The sequence below is a fragment of the Callospermophilus lateralis genome, chromosome 1, assembly GCF_048772815.1.
Source record: "Callospermophilus lateralis isolate mCalLat2 chromosome 1, mCalLat2.hap1, whole genome shotgun sequence".
Classification (NCBI taxonomy): domain Eukaryota; kingdom Metazoa; phylum Chordata; class Mammalia; order Rodentia; family Sciuridae; genus Callospermophilus; species Callospermophilus lateralis.
Genome location: NC_135305.1, coordinates 99396913 through 99416857, shown reverse-complemented (window position 1 = coordinate 99416857; position 19945 = coordinate 99396913). Strand labels below are relative to the sequence as shown.

The following is a 19945-nucleotide window of genomic DNA, read 5'->3' as shown; positions in this document are numbered from 1 at the left end:
AGCTTTGATGCTGATACTGGAATTTGTGCTGAAAGCTCCATAACATATGGCATTCTCTTCTTAGAACTTATTTGGAAAACACCGTAGGAAGACTTTTTATTATAGGAAACTTCCATAACAGAAAAGGCTAATAGACTACATTTATCTACTTTATTTTTAAATCTCCCTAATTTTTGAATGCATGACACATTTGTATGTTCACAGGTATAACATGGCCAATGAAAAGTTACTGCCCTGGCTCTGTGCTTTTTCTGCCCTGTATTGACCTAAGTCATCATGTAACAGATTTGGGGAATATTTCATCGGATATTTTAATGCATATTTAATCAAGTGTGAATGCATATTTTCCCTTTTTGCACATATGTTATGTTTTTGAGATGACCTGGCTGCTTCTGTTAACCAAGTGCTATGCTTGGTGGACTCCACTGTCCATAGTCACCTGGCTCAGGTGGCCACCCCTCACACCTGAGGCTTCCATCCTTTGCTTTTGCCCCCTATAAGCAGCCAGACTGGTTATTAAATAAGTCCCCTGTTAATGGATATTTAGGTTACTTCCAGTCTTTTATAAACACTAAAGCAATAAATGTGTATTTTATTTTACATGTATGCATCTCCATATGAGTAAATTCCATGAAGTACAGTTGCTAGATTGAAAGATATATATCTTTATATAGAATATATAATATACATATCTTTAAATATGTAGAATATATTCATATACATATTTATATGTAAATATAATGTTTATATATTTACATAATTATACCTATATATTTATAGAACATATAAATTTATATACTTATATATTCTTTAATCATATAGAATACATGTATATATTTCTTTTTTTTTTTTAAAGAGAGAGAGAGGGGGAGAGAGAGAGAGAGAGTTTTAATATTTATTTTTTTAGTATTCGGCGGACACAACATTTCTGTCCGCATGTGGCGCTGAGGATCGAACCCGGGCCGCACGCATGGCAGGCGAGCGCGCTACTGCTTGAGCCACATCCCCAGCCCCCATGTATATATTTCTATAGGTATTACAAACTTGCCTTCAATGAGGGTTGTACTAACCTACATGCCTACCAACAGTGTACAAAAAAACCTTGCTTTTTCACAAATTTGCCGGCAATATTATCAGACTTCTGGGTTTTTAAAGTTGAATCGGTGAAAAATAGCATCTAGGTATAATATAAATTTTTATTTCTTTTAGGAATAAGCATCTTTGTACTTGAGCCTTTTCTTAGGATAAATTGAATCTTCTGCCCATTTTGTTAGGTTATTACACTTTTTCTGAGAGTTCTGTATGGATTAGAGATCAGTTTTTTTTTAACGATATGTATATACCTGTTCTCCTTTATCCTTGGGGGTTACATTTCAAGACTCCTAAGTCACGCCTCAAACTGGTGATAGCACCAATCCCCCCACCCCCGACACACACACACACACACACACACACACACACAGAGTTTTTACTATACATAAATTACTGTGATAAGATTTAATTTCTACTTGGCACAGTAAAAGATTAACAACAATAATAAAATAATAATAAAATAGAACAACTTTAACAATATATGATAATAAAAGTTATGAGAATGTATATGATCTTTCTTTCAAAATATCTTACTATACTCACCATTCTTCTTGTTATGATGTGACATTATATAGTGCCTATATGATGAGATGAATGGGGTGAATGACATAAGCGTTGTGATGCCACATTTGGCTACTGACTTTTTGATAATGCGTGAAAAGAAGAGTCATCTGTTTTGGGTGATCCTGGATCATTGAGCTTTGGTGATGTCAGGGTTGAAGATCCTCCATAGTTAAACATTTTCCATGAAACCTTTTAGAAGAACATTGTAATTGGATTCTTAACTTATCAAAATGTTGCTGCAGAGGTTGGAATCCTGGTAGTCATATGGGTAACTTTAATGTGTTCTATCTGAGGATTGTTATCCATAATTTTGTCCTTTAATGTCTCTCCTTCATTTTCCTTTTCCTCTGTAGATGACTCAACATCTTATTCTTCTTCCTCTTCCAGTTCCTCATTCGTTATCACTTCTTACAGGCCTTTGATATGTTCTTCCACATTGTCATCAAGCACATCCCCAAATCCTTCTCCATCAACTTATCTTGCTGCATGAATGATTTCCCCAGCTACTGTCCCCAGGAAGCATTCAAACATAATTTACAACTCCTCTCCATAAGTTCTTCCAAAAGGCATTTAGTTTCTGGTTTTAACTCATCCATTACAGCTTTGAAATCATTCACTACTGTGCCAGCAGTAGTGAATGATTTCAAGTAGTACATTATGTCCAGATTGTGGTCTGCATCAATTGTTCATCATATGTGACCAGATACCAGGGGTTACATGTGGCCTTGACAAACCAAATTAATTCCCTGGTGAAGGGGCTAAAGGTGTGAGATTGTTTCAGACCTCCACATTTTATTTTCATAGCAAACAGATTCAGGATGGCCAGGTGCATTGTCTAGTATTAATAGGACTCCGAAGTCCAGTTCTTTCTCATCCAAGTATTTTTTTCATTTCTGGCATGAAGTATATTGGTGGAATCATTCCATAAACAAGATGGCTGTCACCCACGCTTTCTGATCATGTTGCCAGAACACAGGCAAAATATCTTTGTTTTTGTTTTTGAGAGTGTGTTGGTTCTTTGTACACTATGCCTAGCTTTATCATATGCCCCACAGCATTGCCTCATAGTACCGGTTAATCTGCCCATCCATGTTTTATGCCCTTTTGCCTCCTTTGCACTTTTATGAATGTAGGTTCTTTTGGGCATCTTCTAGAAGAGTTTGGTTTTATTGTAGTTGAAAACTTGCTTTCTCCACATTCAACTTCTTCCACTCTTCTAGAAATCTAGTAGCAGCTGTTTCTTCAGCAAAAGTTGATTTTCCAGTAATTGTTATATACTTTATATTGTTCAGTAACTTCTCCAGTAATTTTTATATATTTTATATTTTTTAAGTCCCATTCTATTCTTGAATCTGTGTAACCATCCCTTACTTGAAGTAAATGACTTGGTAGCACTCATTTCAGGATACCTCTTGCTGAAGCCTTTATATAGGTTCAGTGGTTCCTGATGTAACAAAGTGCCATCAATTAAAAACACCTACAGATTTAATGCCTTTTCTATCTTAACTAAGTACTTATATGCTGTGGCCATAACTTTTGTAGTTTGGAGTGTGAAAGTAAAACTATCACAAGTTTCCTTTTGCTTCTTCACAATTGCATGGATAGAAGATTCATTTTTAACATTGATCTTAGAACCTCAGGACAATTTTCTTCTTTCTTTCTTAAGTCAAGAACTTGCGTTTTTTGCCCCTAAAAGGAAGCACTTTATAACGTCTTTTTTGCATATCTGCACTGCCAGCATCACTACTTTTGTGCTTCAGGGCCATTATTAAGTAAAATAAGGGTTATTGAACACAAGTACTTATGATGCCATGACAGTAGAATTGATAACCAAGATGGCTACCAAGTGATTAATTGGCAAAAAGCATATAAAACTGAGATGCAGGATAGTAGGATGATTCATGTCTCAGGTGGGATGGAGTAGGGTGGGTGGGTTGGTAACAAGATTTTATAGAGTTGCTCAGAATATTATGTAATTTAAAACTTATAAATTATGATTTCTGGAGTTTTTTCATGTAATATTTTCTGATCACAGTTGATTGTGGATAAATGAAATCACAGAAAGCAAAACTGTGCATGAGGAGATCTACTGTATTGTACATCTGTTGTTTAGTTTTGCTATTTAGAATCTGAGTTGGTTTATATATTTTCCTTGCACAACGTAGTAATTTTTTTATGTAGTCATAATAATTTTTTTGTTTTGTTTTTTGTTGTACTGGAGATGGGACCCGGTGGTGCTCTACCAGTCTGCTGTACCTCTTTCCCTTTTTATTTTTTATTTTGAGGCAGATTCTTTAAGTAGCTAAGGCTTGCTTTGAACTCTATTGATCCTCCTACTTTAGTCTCCTAAGTTGCTGGATTACAGGTGTGAGCCATCTCACTCAGCTAATCAGTTCTTTATAAAAATGCCTCTGGAGTTTGAATCAGGATTGGAAAAGGGAAAGTAGATAGCATTTTTACAACGTTTCAATGATAATCAGTTATTTGAGCTTTTGCTGCCTTATAATCTACTTTGATCTTCTTATTCCCCCTTACAGCAGTCTTGTTCTACTAATATTTCCAATTTAATTGTTAGGAACATGAAATATTATTTTTTTCCTCAAAGAAGACCCTTCTGTATAACAGTTTGGGCTCTATCTCATGCATTAATAACCAACAGCCTAACAGTAAGAACTTTATCACTTGTAGTTGACTTTTCTATTGTGTTTGTTAGATACAGACATTCTAGAATGCAACTATTAAAAATATATATAGGTGAAGGTTGGGAGTGTAGCTCAGCATTAGGACTCTTGACTAGCATTCTCAAGGTGTCCTAGGTTTGATCCCCAGTGCCACCAGAAAGAAAAAAACATGTGAACTTAAAATTGAACAAAATTAGGGAGATAACAACTGGAGTTGGAAATGGACACTAGTGTTGATTTTTAAAAACTGTTGTAGATTATATGCACCATCTGTTACAAATTGTTGTATGCAGATGAGGCTGGTATGATGTGTTGGTGGGGAATACTTTGGGTTTTAAACCAGTTCTTGAATACTTTATTATGCTTAGCATATGTGAATGTGCTCCTGGGATATAACTACCCAGTGCACTTGTGTACAATCCTATTACAGTAAGGATAATGAATCACTCGGCTTTCTGGATATCATTTCTAATCTTAGAGGATTCGTATCAGTACCCCAGGTGACATCTCCCTGAGCATGAATGTGCCACAAGGTTGTTTCGGATGTAGCCTCAACCTTTGTCCCTCTTTCAGATGCCTTGCTAGTCCTTCACTTGTGTCTCTGGACTTGTCCTGTGGGCTGAGACTGAAGAGAAGAGAACATCTTTGTGTTCCCCACTCTGTGCCCAGTTGTACCCCATCCTGTTCCTCCGCTACCCATCCTTGCACATACAATTTTAGTTCTTATAGGTAAATACCTAGACATAGAATTGCTGGGTCATATGGTATCTTTTTTTTTTTTTTTTAATATCTTTATGTGGTGCTGAGAATCGAACCCAGCACCTCACGCACACGGGGCGAGCGCGCTACCACTTAAGCCACATCCCCAGCATCATATGGTATCTTTATTATTATTATTATTATTATTATTATTATTATTTTGGTATTGGGGTTTGAACCCAGAGGTGCTTTACCTCTGAGTTATATGCCCAGTCCTTTTTTTTTTTTTTTTTTAATTTTGAGACAGGGTCTCACTAAGTTGCTAAAATTGGCCTCAAACTTGCCATCCGTCTGCTTTAGCCTCTTGAGTCTCTGGGATTTCAAGTGTGTGCCACTATACTTAGCTATAATTAACTTTTTGAGGAATTGCCAAACTATATTCTAAGATGGTCACACTGTCTCACATCTTACATTACCATCAGAAATATTCAAAGTTTCAAACTTCCATATCCTCAACAACACTTGTCTGTTTTTGTTTTTGTTTTTAAATTGTAGTTATTCTACTAGATATGAAGTAGTGTTTCATTGTGGTTTTGATTTGCATTTCCTTAATGACTAATAATTGAGCATTTTTTCATGTGCTTTTTGTCTACTTGTATATCTTTGGAGAAATGTCCACCTAAGTCCTTTGTCCATGTTTTAATTGGGTTGTTTGTGTTTTTGTTGTAAGAGTTCTTTACATATTTTAGATAGCACAGCTTTGTCATGATGTTTTCTCCCATTTTGTGGGTTGTCTTTTCACTTTTTTGATTCTCTAAGGCTTCTCATATTTTCATTTAGTTCTTTACACGTAGTTTTCTTTAGCTTTTTGAGCATATTTTTTAAATAGCTAATTTATAGACTTTCTACTGAGTCCATGTTTAGGCTTTGTCAGGGGTAAACTTTGTTGATTGCCTTCTTTCCCCTGTGTATGGACCACACTTTCTTGTTTCTTTGCAAGTATTGTAATTTTTTTTTTTTTTTGGTATTTTAAATAACACAATGTGGTAAGCCTAAGAATCATGTTTCCTCTTTTCCCCATGGTTGTTTGCTATTCGTACTTAAAGTAATTTTTCTTATTTGTTTATTTACTTAGTGTCTTTCCTGAACTAATTCTGTAAAGTCTATTTTCTTAGATATAGGTGGTTAGTGAACTCTACTTGGTGAACTTAAGGATCAGCTAATGATTAGGTAGATTTCTTTAAACATCTGAGACCAGTAAATATTTCAGCCTTTGTCAAGGGGCTCTGTGTGCTTATTGGAGCTCATCCTTAGCCTTTGCCTCCTTCCTACAGAGTCAAGGTCATTCTAGAGATAAGAGCCTCAGGTCTTACCACGCTTTTCCTGAGCATGCACTGAGCTCTGCACATTTATGTGTCCTTCTAGATGTCCTGGAATATGTCAGTTTTTCAAAGCTGTGTGAATATTTTATTCCCCAGACTTTTCTTTTGTTTGCCTAAGTTGTTACCACTACCTTCAATAATTTCAAAGTTAAACACTTGCCCATAATTGTTCTCAACAAACACTCCCTGAGGGTAAAACAGTCTAGTTGAAAACAGTCTTCCAAGCAAGGTCTTCCAGTGAGTCCAACAGACAAGTCAAAAAATGGCCTTTGTTGGAATAAAGTTTTGAAAGAGCTCTAGCTTTGTTTTACTCCCTATGATGGCTGCTAGGATGCACTAGGAATGCAAACTGCCAAGGAGCCAGGGAGTAGGGATGCATCTGGCACAAATTAAAATGTCACAGAGCTTACTGTTCTTACTAGGGTATGGTCATTTTTTTGTGATTAGATATTTCTTGAGTTCCCACAAACCTTTGGTTAGTTTCCAGAGTTCATAAGAAATTGATTCCGATAATTTTTGCCATTTTTCTTGTTGCTTTTATGTAAGATAGAGATTTGTAGGAGTTATTTACTTTGTAATTTTTATTGACATACCTTTGGATTTACTGACGTGCCTTTGGGTTAGGAATTTTCCATTGTTTTGATTTTCCTGGAGTTTCTTTTTGCCGCACTTTTTATCTTGTCAAAAGTAGTATACTTTCCTCATAACCTCAGAGTTACTCAGACTCAATTATACTGTGCTGTCTAGAAATCACCTTCTTCCTGAAACTATTACCTCTGACTTCAGTCTGACTGATTTCTCTCTAGTTCTGCTATTTAGCTACCATTCTATACGTCTAGATTAAGTGCACTGTTTTTGTTTTTATGGGGGAGTTGGGTGGGGTCCAGTTGACTTTTTTGTTTTACGTTTTCATTCTCATTTTGTTTTTCTCAAAGTGATATGTGACAGAGTTAAAAAAAAAATGCTCATGGGATTCAAGTCAAATGACCTCAGAGTTCTTATATGTCTTAAAGTGTTAATATTTTAACCTTTTGTTTATTTCATAATTTCAACACATTTAGAATTCTGTCATAAAATAGCTCTCCCATTGGAAGATTAAAGATGCTTCTTTTGGGGGCTGGAGCTGTGTAGCGCAGTGGTAGAGTGCATGCTTAACACATGTGAGGCACTGGTTCGATCCTCAGCACCACATAGAAATAAATAAAGATATTGTGTGTATCTACAACTTAAAAAAAAAAAGACACTTCTTATGTCCAGTGTTACTAAGTCTCATCCTTTCAGATTCTTTGTGAGTAAACTTTGTCTCTTCCACTTTGGAACTCTGAGGACCTTTTTTAAAGCATTCAATGTTATGAAATTACATGATCTTATTTAAATTATTCTTCATTCATTCTGCTTAGCTCTCAGTAGATTGTTTCAATCTGAAGGCATATTTTTCTTCAACCCAGGGAAATTTGTTTATTATTGTTATAATTTTTGAAATGTCCAATTAATTGCTTAAATTGATCTCTATATCTCTATTTTTATTTCTTTGACTTTTATCTTATGGCCTTTCTATTGAAATTTTTATTTTAGCCACTATGTTTTTAATTCTTGTGTTCTTTCTTTTTGGTTTACTATCTCTTTTTTATTTATTATTTATTTTTTAGTTGTAGATGGACCCAATACTTTTTTTTTTTTTTATGTGGTGCTGGGAATCAAACCTAATGCCTCACATATGCTAGGCAAGCGCTCTACCACTGAGCTACAACCCCAGTCCCACTGGCTCTTTTTTCATATTTTATCCTGGCTCTACTGATGCAGTATCTTCTCAGATCTTGTAAGGATATAAAATTGAAATATTTGAATAAATGTTTTTCTAATTAGCTCTGTAATCTTTGTTTTTAAGTTTTTCTATTCATGCTGCTGGTTTCAAAAGCTGTAATGCCCCCTAATAGTTCTTTTATTTCTTTTTCTTTTTTTGAATTTTATTCATTGTTTACTGTATAGCTCAATATTCAGCTTAGGCTGAATTCAGAAGTTTGAAAGTACTATTACATGTCATACCATTTTGCAAAGGTAATTTACCCACAACTTAAATTCACCCTATTTTTATTAATTATATCTACAGATGCTGAACTTGGTTTTTTTTCTTCTATAGTTGACTCTGTCCCTCAGAATCTTCAGCATTGATTCTGAATCTTTTGTTTCTTTTCTTTTAAATTTTTTCCCTGTTCTCTTGAATGTGGGGCAGTGTTGACAGTTTCTCTGTTGTGTGTCAGTGATCTGTTCTTCCCACCATATGACAGCTGAGTGGTAGACCGCTTAGCTTTGCTTTATAGGGTTTGAGACCTTGGGTGTCCCAGTGCTTGAGTGAATAGGACTTCACTTGGGGCATTCATATCCATATCACGCTCCTCAGATACCTGGTCGATTTCTGAAAGAAGGCTATCCTTTGCTCTGTGACAAACAGTGGAATCCTGCCTCTCCTGGCAGGGCTTCCATGCGTGCACCTGTTCCCTGGGGCTAGCTCCCAGCTATTCCCCTGTGTCCCTGACCTCACCTTTGCTTCCATGCCTGCTGATTCCGAGCTGGAGACCTTAGCTGTCCCTGACTCTGTAGATCTATTGCGTATTGCCATTCCTTTTTCTATTTTCCATAGATTTGTTAACATCTCAAAAAAATGGGAGCTCCTAGGGAGCTCCCACTTTTTCTCCTTTTACTAACTGAGATTTTGTTCTTTGTTAATGTCATTTCTGTAGGCTGCAGGTCAGAGTGATGTCCTTCTTTTCAAGGTGTGACATTTTCAATGAGCATATCTTGTCTGATTTTTTTTTCCCTTGAGGATTTAGTTCATTCTCCTGGATAGGCCATGTGAGAATCTTGCCCAGAGTTGGAAATTATCATGTCATGTAAAGCTACTAGGAGAATTTATTTGTTAAAGTGAGCTTGGTACTCCAGTACTAAGGGAGTCTTGACCTGCGGTCTGGTCATCACCCACAGAAATTCACAGACTGGATTTGGCCCAGGATTTATGAGGATTCATCCAGAAATGAGCTGAGCTTCATCATGTTTTCTTATGTTCTTTTGTTGTTAGAAGGTGGGCAGTGCTGTGTGATTCTGCTCTACAGGACCACAGCTCTCCCATGTGCTATGGTCTAGACTGAGCTCCTTTAGCCTCTGGGGTTAAACACCTACTTCCTGCCTGTCTGTCTCTCTCTCTCTCAAGAGAGAGAGAGAGAGAGAATTTTTTAATATTTATTTTTTAGTTTTCAGTGGATACAGCATCTTTATTTGTATATGGTGCTGAGGATCGAACTCACTGCTGCACACATGCCAGGCGAGCATGTTACCACTTGAGTCACATCTCCAGCCCATATTTCCTGTCTCTTCTGCTCACCTTCTTAGCCTGAGAGAGAGTCTCCCTAATTGAAGATAGTAGAGGGATTTGGGTAGAAAACCAGTAATTTCCACCATAGCACCTGATGTTGTACTTATGTTGAGAAAGATTTTCTGGTGTGAGCTGACAAGTTACAGTCTTTTCTACAGTGAATACTTGTATGAGAGGTTAGTGCAAGGGGACCTCCTGGGAGGATGCCTCTCTGAGTCTGTACTTGAAACTGGCAGTGTAGCCTGACACAAGTGGAATGTTGTGGCTGAGTTTTCCCAGGGGTCCTGTGTCCTCTGGGGCAGCACTCCTGCCACCTCCTCCCCTGAATGTACACATAGTCTTTCATTGAGAAGCATCTGATGGGGCAATCGCTGCATATAGTCACTCCCTTTTCTTTTGTATTCATGGGTATTTGAACTATACTTAAGCTATAGTATCATTTAATTTGTAAATATTAAACTCCACTCAGAAAATTTTGAGGGTTTTATTTTTCAATCATTTTTGAAGCATTTAATGAGCACCTGCCAGATAGTCTCTAAACTGTTGTAATTCCACAAACTTACTAGAAAAATGCTTCAAAAGTACTTTCTGCCGATTTCTATTTAACATGTACATTGTACAAATATAGGTTGAACATCTGTAATAGAAAAATTTCATATTTCTGATTTTTCAGATTAGGGATACTAAATCCTTGAAGTCTATAGAAATATCCCCAAATCTGAAAAACTCCAAAATTGGAAATGCTTATGATCCCAAGCATTTCAGACAAGAGATACTCAGCCTTTACTCTTACAAAAGGATTTTTACATGATAAAACACATAGATTTTAGAATTTAAAAAGAGTGAGTGTAACATTCAAAGAAGAGTTCTGTTTTCTTTCCTCCTTCATTTGCTGATCCTAGGACCTCTTGTGGGCATTCACCCTGCTTTGGAGAGTGTTGGCTGGGCTACATGGTGTGAAGTAAAGAGAACCTGTTCCCAGTAGTTCCCAATCAAGTGTGGAGACAGGTGGTGGGACAGGGAAAAGTGTGCCCAGGACAAGGCAGGCATGTAACTGTTTCTTCTCAGGACATGCATAGAAGGAGGAGGATAACCTAAGGCTTCTCAAAACATGGTTTTGTAAAGAACCAAGGCAAAATACAAAGCAGAGTAACTGGACTCATTGTCCTAGGTGAAGGCTGACCTTTTGGTCACAGGCTGTGCAGCGACTTAGAGAAAGAGGCTGTGCTTGATTTTGCATGACAGCAAGCAGTCCTGGCATAAGGCTGTATAACTGTCCTGGATGCTGTGGTCCAGGGCTGGGTTTCTATATCCTCCAAGGGAAGCCAGGGAAAACACCCACCACCTGTCCCCTCTGCTTACCTTCCACCCTGACAATCAGTTTCCCTAACTGGAGAAGGTAAATGGGACTTGGGTAGAAAACTAGTAACTTCCACCATAGCACCTGGTGTTGTCATTTGAGAAAGACTTTTTGCTGTGTTTGCCTGAAGGAACTGACAAATGTGCGGGTAGCTCTGGGTATGGTTAGTCTGGAATGGCTTTCTTCACACAGATGCCTAGTTAAGCTGATGAGTGTTATAGTATGCAGATGTGTACCAGAGATGATTGTCTTTCCATCATACAGCACACCAGTGACCACCCTCACAGGTGAGATAATTTTCTTCTGTGTTCCAGGTCTCGGTGGTCCTTAGTAGTGGCTCCATCCGTGTGGCCATGCTGGAGGAAAGCGGGGAGCGGGTTCTCATGGAAGGGAAACTCACCCACAAGATCAACACGGAGAGCTCCCTCTGGAGCCTCGAGCCAGGGAAGTGTGTTTTGGTAAGTGTGGGTATGTGTGTGCAGAGCTGCCAGGTAGGTTTCGAACTTGATGAAATACCCCTTGACCCAGTCTTTACATTTCAGCAGCCAGATCTTGACATTCATGCAGTCAGGGCAAATGGAATTTCTTGAGCATTTCTGCTTACTGCTCAGAGTGCACCTTTGTGGGTCTTCCCATTTGCAACCTCAGCCTTCAGGGTCTTGGTTATTCCGTATATGTAACACAAAAACAAGTACACTGAAAAAAAAAAAAAAGTGGGTTGAATTTTTCCAAATACCAATCTAGTGGGTGAGAGCTAATAAATTCAGATAAACAGGTTTATTTGACTAAGTGATTCTCACCCAAAAGCTGGTAAAACATGACTTAAATGTTGGAACAGTGAAATTAAGTTGTAAATTCAAATTAAGTTGTAAATTCAAATGTTATCAATTAACGGTCTCCCACAAATTGGGCTGCACACCAGAGCCAGGTATGTCAGCTGCTAAGTCACCTCTTCTGTGGCAACTCTGATCCCTGCTAGCAGAAATTGTGTGCTACCTAAAAGGAGGCTTCCTGCGGGAAAATTGGTGCATGATGTATTTTGAACTAACTTTTTGTTTCTTCTTTCCTTCTATGGAGGTGCTTAAGTGGAGCATGGTAGAGATGAAAAGAAAAATATAGTTTCAAACCAAAAAAACCTCAAAGTTTTATACAAATATATTCTTTATATGTGCAAAGTGTTCAGTAAAAAAAGAAACAAGGATCTATTCAATTTCTGTAAGAGGTACTCAGTGGTGGTGGTGGACCTGTCTGGGCCATCCTGGCTGGTGTCAACAGGGCAGAGAGCATTGCAGACCCATAGGCACTCTGTCCTGGCTGCCTGCATGCTAAGAGGGAATACATGGTCCAGGGACTAAGTGGGGAAGGTGCTGTCAATGCCCTAGCTCCATCTCATCATTAAACCTGGAAAATGGTGTTTATTGTGGATTATGTAGGGGTACCCACTGACCCAAGCACAGATAGCAAGTGCTCAGTGCTGCCAGGGCTGTGGCTTGCTCTCTCACCTAAGGTCCTTTGTGAGATATGCAGAGTTTCCAGCAGTGGGACTGGACTCTTCCTGTCCCTGGTTCTGATTTTCCCAGGCACCCAGGCACACCTCTGCTCACAGAGGTGATACTCATGGGGTCTGGCACAGGGCTCCAGGCAGCCTTGTACAATCCAAGGTAGTTCAATTTTTGTTTATATCTCACTCTGTCCCACATCCTATGCTGAGGTAGCATTCAGCCAGAAAGAAGAAAGTGCTCTTCTGTTCATGAGTGCTGTGACAGTGTGTCAGTTGACTCTTTAAAGGTTGACTTTGGGCATCAGCTTGACTGGCTTGTAAGAACTGGTAAATATTTACAGATATGTCTGAATATATTTCAGAAAATTGGCATGTTGGCTAGAAAACTTGAAAGGAGAAGACCTGCTCTGAATGTAGGCAGCACCATCAGGAAGGCTGGGGCCCAGATGGAAGAAAGGAGAACATCTTTCTCTCTGGCTCTTCCTTCCTGAGTGGGCATACTTTTCCTGCCCTTGGACATCAAACTCCAGGTTCTTTGATCTTTGAACTACAGGACTTGCACCAGTGGCCCAACAGAGGGCCCTTGGGCCTTCAGTCTCTGACTGTATCATAGGTTTCTCTCAACCTGAGCATCTGGTTTCTTGTACTAAGTAGCTTTAGCTTCCCTGGCTTTCCAGAATGCAGATGGAACTTTTCAGCCTCTGTTACCATGTGAGACAATCAAATAAATGAAAACACCACACACACACACACACACACACACACACACACATATGGCGGTTTGGTTCTGTCTCTCTGGAGAACCCTGACTCATATAGCTCTTATCATCCTGGCAGCTTAGTCCCTTATCCCTATACCAAACCATATAAAACCTAGGTATCAAGGCAGTACTGAGATAGCTGCAGGCTGCAGCCTCCTGTGAACACCACTGACTCCTTTCTGTTGAATCCTGTTTGACATCCAAGTATCCTCACAGCCTGTACTTCACTTGGGCTTTGCACAGTTGTTGAGGTTTAAGAATGTGAGCAACACACTGACTGTACTGGCCACCTGAACCACACTGGGTCTTTGTGATCCTAGGGCCTCTATCCCAATGTACTGTCTGGAGCAGCCCTGCCTCCTGCCTTTGGTTGTTGAACTTTCAACAACCTTTCTTCTCCTTTCTTCTATCTGGGCCCCAGCCTACCGGATGGTGCTGCCTACATTCAGAGCAGGTCTTCCCCTTTCAAGTTTTCTAGCTAACCTGCCAATTTTTAGTACAGAGTGTGGGGAAGGTCTCAGTATTCTGAGTAGTCCCTCTGTGAGTGGGGATCCCTTGGCAAGCCCTCCTCACGTGGTCTACGGCACTTTGAAGCTGATAACTTCCTCACCTGTGACAATTATGACTGACATTTGTGACTGGTCTCTAAGCCCATAGCCATGATATTCAAAACCTGTTGGAGTTATAATCTGCCAGAGATTCCTTTTACTTTACATTATTTCTGTAAAATATGATTATTGCAATATTGCTCACCCCTTAAGGGTTTTCATTGCTAGAGGTGACTCTAACTTCTTCATGGATATTTCAAAGCCATATTACTTTTTTTGAGTGTCTTGTAAACTTGTGTGTACAAACACAAATGGAATAAGATATGGTCAGATCCCAAAGCATTAATTTCTAATACTAATGGTCATCATTTATTGAACATGTTGCTGAGCCAGGATTCAGGTGAGGTGCCTTACAATGCTGTTTGGCGCTTTGCAAACTTGTTTTATAAGTTATGATATTGAGATTCTAAGATGGTAAGTAGATGTCCAGGGGTGGAGGTAGGCCATGAAGCCACACCTGCCTAATCCTAGAGGGCTCATTTCCTGGGGGAAGGCTGTTACTGCCAGTGGATAGCATTATATTTCTATCATAGCTGCACTTTGAACTACAGAACTTGCACCAGTGGCCCAACAGAGGGCCCTTGGGCCTTCAGTTTCTGACTGTATCATAGGTTTCTCTCAACCTGGGCATCTGGTTTCTTGTACTAAACAGGGTCTATAGAAAAAGGAGTAAAGGGTCTACTGAAAAAGGAGTCATGTAGAGCATCATAACCCTCTTGCAATGGCTCTCCCATCAGCTAGGTCCCAACCTGCACCTGGGGTCACCTCTGACTGGGATGTAGAGCTCTGCCTGACTTTCCCTATTCCTGACCATATAGCTCCAGCATAGTAAATGTTGAGTGTTAAGGAATGTTACTATTTATGGGAGCTGAGGGCTTACTGTGTTTTTGATTTAATTATTTATTTATTGGTGACTTTTTGGGGCCAGATTTGTCTTCTGATATTGTATCTGAGATAATATTGTAAATCAGTAAGCAGATTGTTTTGATTCATGAAGATTCTGATTACCTTCCATGTATTACACTGCATCTGCTGTATGGGACCTGACACAATGTCTCCCCTGAGCATGTAGATGCAGAGAGGGGGTTGCTAATGATTGGGGGCTGGCTTTGGACCATCACTGTAGCCTGTGGGAGGCCATCCTCACGCATGATTTGAATTACCTCCCTGGCTGGTAGAGAGGCACTTAGGCACATCCTGTGTCTAGAGCTTTCCCCACCCTTCTCAGGTCTGAGGGCTTGTCCATGCGGAGGCGTGTCTGGCCACTACCCCGAAGACCCAAGAGTCGCCCCTGACCTTGGGATGCTGCCCCCCTTAATCTTTTGGATGGGATTTTCCCCAGAATTTTTTGTTCCCCAATAAAAATCCACTCCCTGGCGTGTTCTCTCTCGCTAGCCTCTTTAGCAAACCTTGCTACTACAATAGGTGGCTGGAGGCTGGAGCTAGGAGGAGCCGTCCTGGAGCTGGTTTAAAGGTAATTAGGGTCTTGTCTCTTTAATTCAAAACTCCCTGGAGATTTCTCATGTTTCGAGCCTTTATTCATGAAGCCGGCACTGGTCGTGGGCTAAAGTAGTCACTATAGACTTCTTTTCTTGTCCTTCAGACAAGGCAGAGCGCCTGGCCTGATTGATGTCCACATTAGTTGGCTACTTATCTTTAAAATCCAGACCTCTATAGGCACAGATTGTAGTCAAGGAGATGAAGTCGAGGGTATGTTCTATGGACTCCAGAAGATATTTTATGACAGGACCTTTTTGCTGGTGTGATTAAGTTAAAGACCACAAAATGAGAGTTTCCTGGGTTACCTGGGTTGACCCTAAATCCTGTGACAGGTATCCTTATAAGAGACAGAAGAGAAAACACATATAGAGAAGGCATATGAAGACTAGGCAGAGACTTGAGTGATGAGGCAATAAGCCAAGGAATGCCAACAGCCTCCAGAAGCTGAAAGAGACAGGAGGGATCCTCCCCTGGAACTCTCAAAGGAGCACAGTCCTGTCAATACCTTGTTTTGTGATTTCTTTGCCTCCAGAACTATAAGAGAGTGGATATTTGTTTTTTACATCCCCTCGTCTGTCATAGCACCTTCTTTTTGTCATAGCAGCCCTGGAACACTTGTGCAGGGCTCCCCTTGCAGCTGCTATGAGGAGGGATGGTATTTGGAGCCATCACTATCACTCCTAACTTTACAGTAAGAGCTTCTGACCTTCTCACCTCCTTAAAGGTGAGTGCAGACATGCCACTGGCTTATTAACAATTTCCACATGGACTGCTTCTCTTCTCCTGTGCAGTGGATCCCATACCACACAGCCAGGGCAGGCAGGGGTGGCAGCTAAAACCGTGTGACAGCTCTTGCCTCCCTCCCTCCCACACTTGAGAATGTTAAATGAGACTTCTTGACTCAGGCAAGCTACTTGCCTGGTTACGGCGATATAAAGTCAGCCGTGGCAACAGCGCCAGCTTCTTTTCCTTATGTCTCATTCAGTCCCAGAAGCCAGGCACTTGGCTTGTACATTGTCCTCATTTCTTCCTCCATTTGGGAGATGATAGGCTGCCCTACACACTGTGTAAATGGTTGTAGGAGGGTAGCCACTCTCTGCTGCGGGGGTGAGGGGTACTCTCAGACATGTCTATATTGAAAATGATGGTAGAAGCTACATAGGAGGAGATTGCCATTTCACATGCACATCTTCATGTACTGACAATAATGTACAAACAAAGCCATTTAACAGTGGTGAAGTAGGTCTAGAATATTCTTTGAGGAATTAAACCTTGAAGCTCAGGCTTTAAAATTCACTGCAATGTATTTGTTTATGATTTTTGAACCATGTGAGTATTTTTATATAAGCTGCACTCCCTTCCCTCCTCCTGATTGAGATGATTTCATGAAGTTATTATTTCTCAAAAGTGGAATTCCAGGGTAATTACAGTCTATGAGCCTTTTGCTGTGGCTCTCCCTAGAGGATGGATTGTTACTGGAGTGTTGCCAGTGATGCATGTGCCTGCATCCCCATGTAACCATAGACATGGATTTTTTCAAATGCCCGTATCTTTACTGATTTATCTGGACACCACTAGTTGTTCCAGTTGGCTTTCTTGTGAAGATGAACTGGTCCATTGTCTATCTTTCCTGGTTGATGAGCCATTTTCCCTTCTCGGATAATCTTTCCTACCCTGTGAGTCTGTCCTTATGGATCACTAAACAGACTTCATAAATTCAGAGTAGAAGCTACAGATTAAATTAGTTGAGCATTTTTGGCAAGAGCCTTAAGCCTGGGAATTCTTACATGAAATGAAATGTGAGCCCTTGTGTCTTTAGTGTGAACACTGTCTCCAGGGCATTATAGTGTTTCCAGGCATTACAGTACTTCACATTGTGCCTATCCCTGGATTCTAGTAGGGAGGAGCTAAGGCTTAGGGATTGCACAGAAGGTAGTGGCCCACGGTAGCCTGTCAAGAGTAGGAGCAGGATTATTTCCTGCAGTGCTGGCTTAAGGTGCTTTCTGAAGTGCCTATGTGGACAGACCCATAGCCCCTCTTCTCATGCAGTGGGATGAGGGCATGGGTCATAGTTTCGCATTGCCCCATCATCCCTGGCACTCAGAATATGAAGGTTTTCTGCTTCCTTGGGTAAAGCTATGTGCCTTCTAACTACACCCAGTCCATGGCCATGTGGCCCACATCTTCTCTGGTTGGTATCAAACCCAGCAAGGACCCCTGCCATGCTCTGTCAATCCACCCTGTTAACTGCCCTTGTTCCAAGGTGCCTTCCTGGAAGGAACATCCCACAACATTCCCATTGGCCCAAACTCGATCACACAGGCAGCTGTGAGGAGTAAAGCCGTCCTCACTGGGCACATTGCTTCCCTGAATAGAAATAAGGTTCCGTTACTAAGGAAGGAAAGGGATATAAATGCTGGTGAGTCATCAGCACAGATCGGGGGATGCTGAGGTAAGTTTATTCACGTTGAGGGTGAAGTTTCTGTGAGGACATTTTGGGAGCACTGTTCAGCCACCAGTCTGGGTTTCTCAGAGAAATGGATTGTGGGTGTAGGACCAGATAGATAAAAGAACATGGGGTGTCTTATAATACTGAAAAAGAGAATGTTCCCAGAAAATGGTGGGTCCAGAAGGTTACAGTGACCTCCATGGACCTCATGTGGGATCGTCATACTCAGCGAAGGTTGGCTTTGAGCAACTGTCTGTACCGTGAAGAAGCAAGGGATCCAGGAGGCAGTGCTGACAGCAGCAAGACAGATGGCTTCCTTATAGAGGAGAAGGTGCTACTTCAGTATAGCCCATGCCACCATCAGATGTCCCAACGTTTGTGGGAAAGGTAGGACCAGACAGGAATCCTCATAGGGATTCTGAGGAAGACAAGTTTGCACCTCAGTTACTGTATGGCAGGTGGCCCAGAAGAGCACCTCCTCAAGGTGCCTGCAGGTGAACATATGCAAGTCCAGCTGGGCATACACAGTCACGTTCATTGGTAGACACCAGATGAGATAGAAGAATTATGTAAATGTTTCAGATCAAAGTGGGTAGGAAGGGTCCTGTCCTGGAGAGAAGATGAGGCAAAGTTGTTACCTCAGAAAACTCTACCGTTAGGAAATAACTGTGGGCAAAGGGCAGGAAGTGGGTAGAGCTCTGTGGTAGAACTCTCACCTAGCATGCATGAAGCCCTGAGTTCCATCTCCATTACCAAGGAGGGAAAATAATAGGGCAGAGGGCCAAAACAGATTCAGCTTCCTCTTAAATGGTTCAGAAAAGCCATTATGTTTGTTTTATATGTTCATATATTACACATACAGAGCTGGACAGAGTGTACACGCAACTGCTAAACACCTGTATGACTGTCTTTGTACTTATTTTGTTGTAGCAACTTACAAATTTGAAATTATTTCCAAATAAAAGTTTAAAAAAACATGAGCTTATACTCTGAGCCCACCAAAGGAAACTCAGTATCATTAAGGGAATGAAATCACAACGACCGAGAGATGCCTCTTTACCTCCATGAGAATGGCTACTGAGAGGCCAAAGGTGCCATCCTGGAGTAGCTACGGTGCTGGCCACAGCTCTTGCACTGCTAGTGAGCGTGGACACCATGTACCAGTATGGACATAGCCTGACACTGCACTCTTGGTGCCAACCAAGGAAAAATGGAAGCATGCAGATTTTCACAGCAGCTTCTTATCTAATTGCCAAACCCTGGGAACACCCAAATGAACATGGACAGATGTGTGGTCACCTGCATCATGAAATAGTCTGGCCAGATGTCAAAGCCTACATACTCAGGGAAGGAAGTACAGACACAAGGCTGTAAGCTATATGATTCTTTGAAATGGCATTCTGAATACTGACAAGATGGACACAAGATGAACATCATAGGCTGAGGTGAAGGGGAATAGGGTGCCTAGGGTATAGGGGTTTACAGTGGCTTAGGGAGATGTAATATCAAGCGGTGAGTTACTGTGTGCACACTATACCGCCACAATAGTGACTTGTTATAAAAAGTCACAAAATGTTAAAACAAGTCAAATACTAAGCAAATCATCAGACTACTTGTCCAAGGGTGTTGTCCTTAGCTAGGGACCTGTGAAGTCCATTCTGGGAACATTTCTCCTCTGTCCTTTTGACCCCTCTGACCCACCCCCCCCATTCTGGCCCAGGTATCAGAGATGGCTTTGAAAGATCTGTGTACTCTGAACCCTTGAGTAGTTTTGAAGATTAAATGCCCCAAGATTTAGATCTGAGGCCTCCTAGAAGTACCCTCCAAGGAAAGTATTTAAATATGGGAAACAAGAGCAGTTATGTAGAATGTAAGGAGATTCCGAGCGTAAGGAAACTAGTCAGTTCTAAGACTTTTGGGGCATGGGGCCATTTAAAGAAAAGCAGATGGGGACCTACATTTGGGGGTTATGGGCCAGA

The 19945-nt window shown here is 40.6% G+C and overlaps 1 protein-coding gene across 1 annotated transcript in view; it reads left to right on the top strand.

The window, feature by feature from the left end:
* Nudcd3 (NudC domain containing 3) overlaps positions 1 to 19945 on the top strand; it is a 109286-nt gene that overhangs the window by 77016 nt on the left and 12325 nt on the right. Inside the window, exon 4 of the mRNA XM_076836600.2 lies at positions 11463 to 11606. Within this exon, the coding sequence (XP_076692715.1) occupies positions 11463 to 11606 (144 nt within the window). The remainder of the gene's footprint in view (positions 1 to 11462; positions 11607 to 19945) is intronic.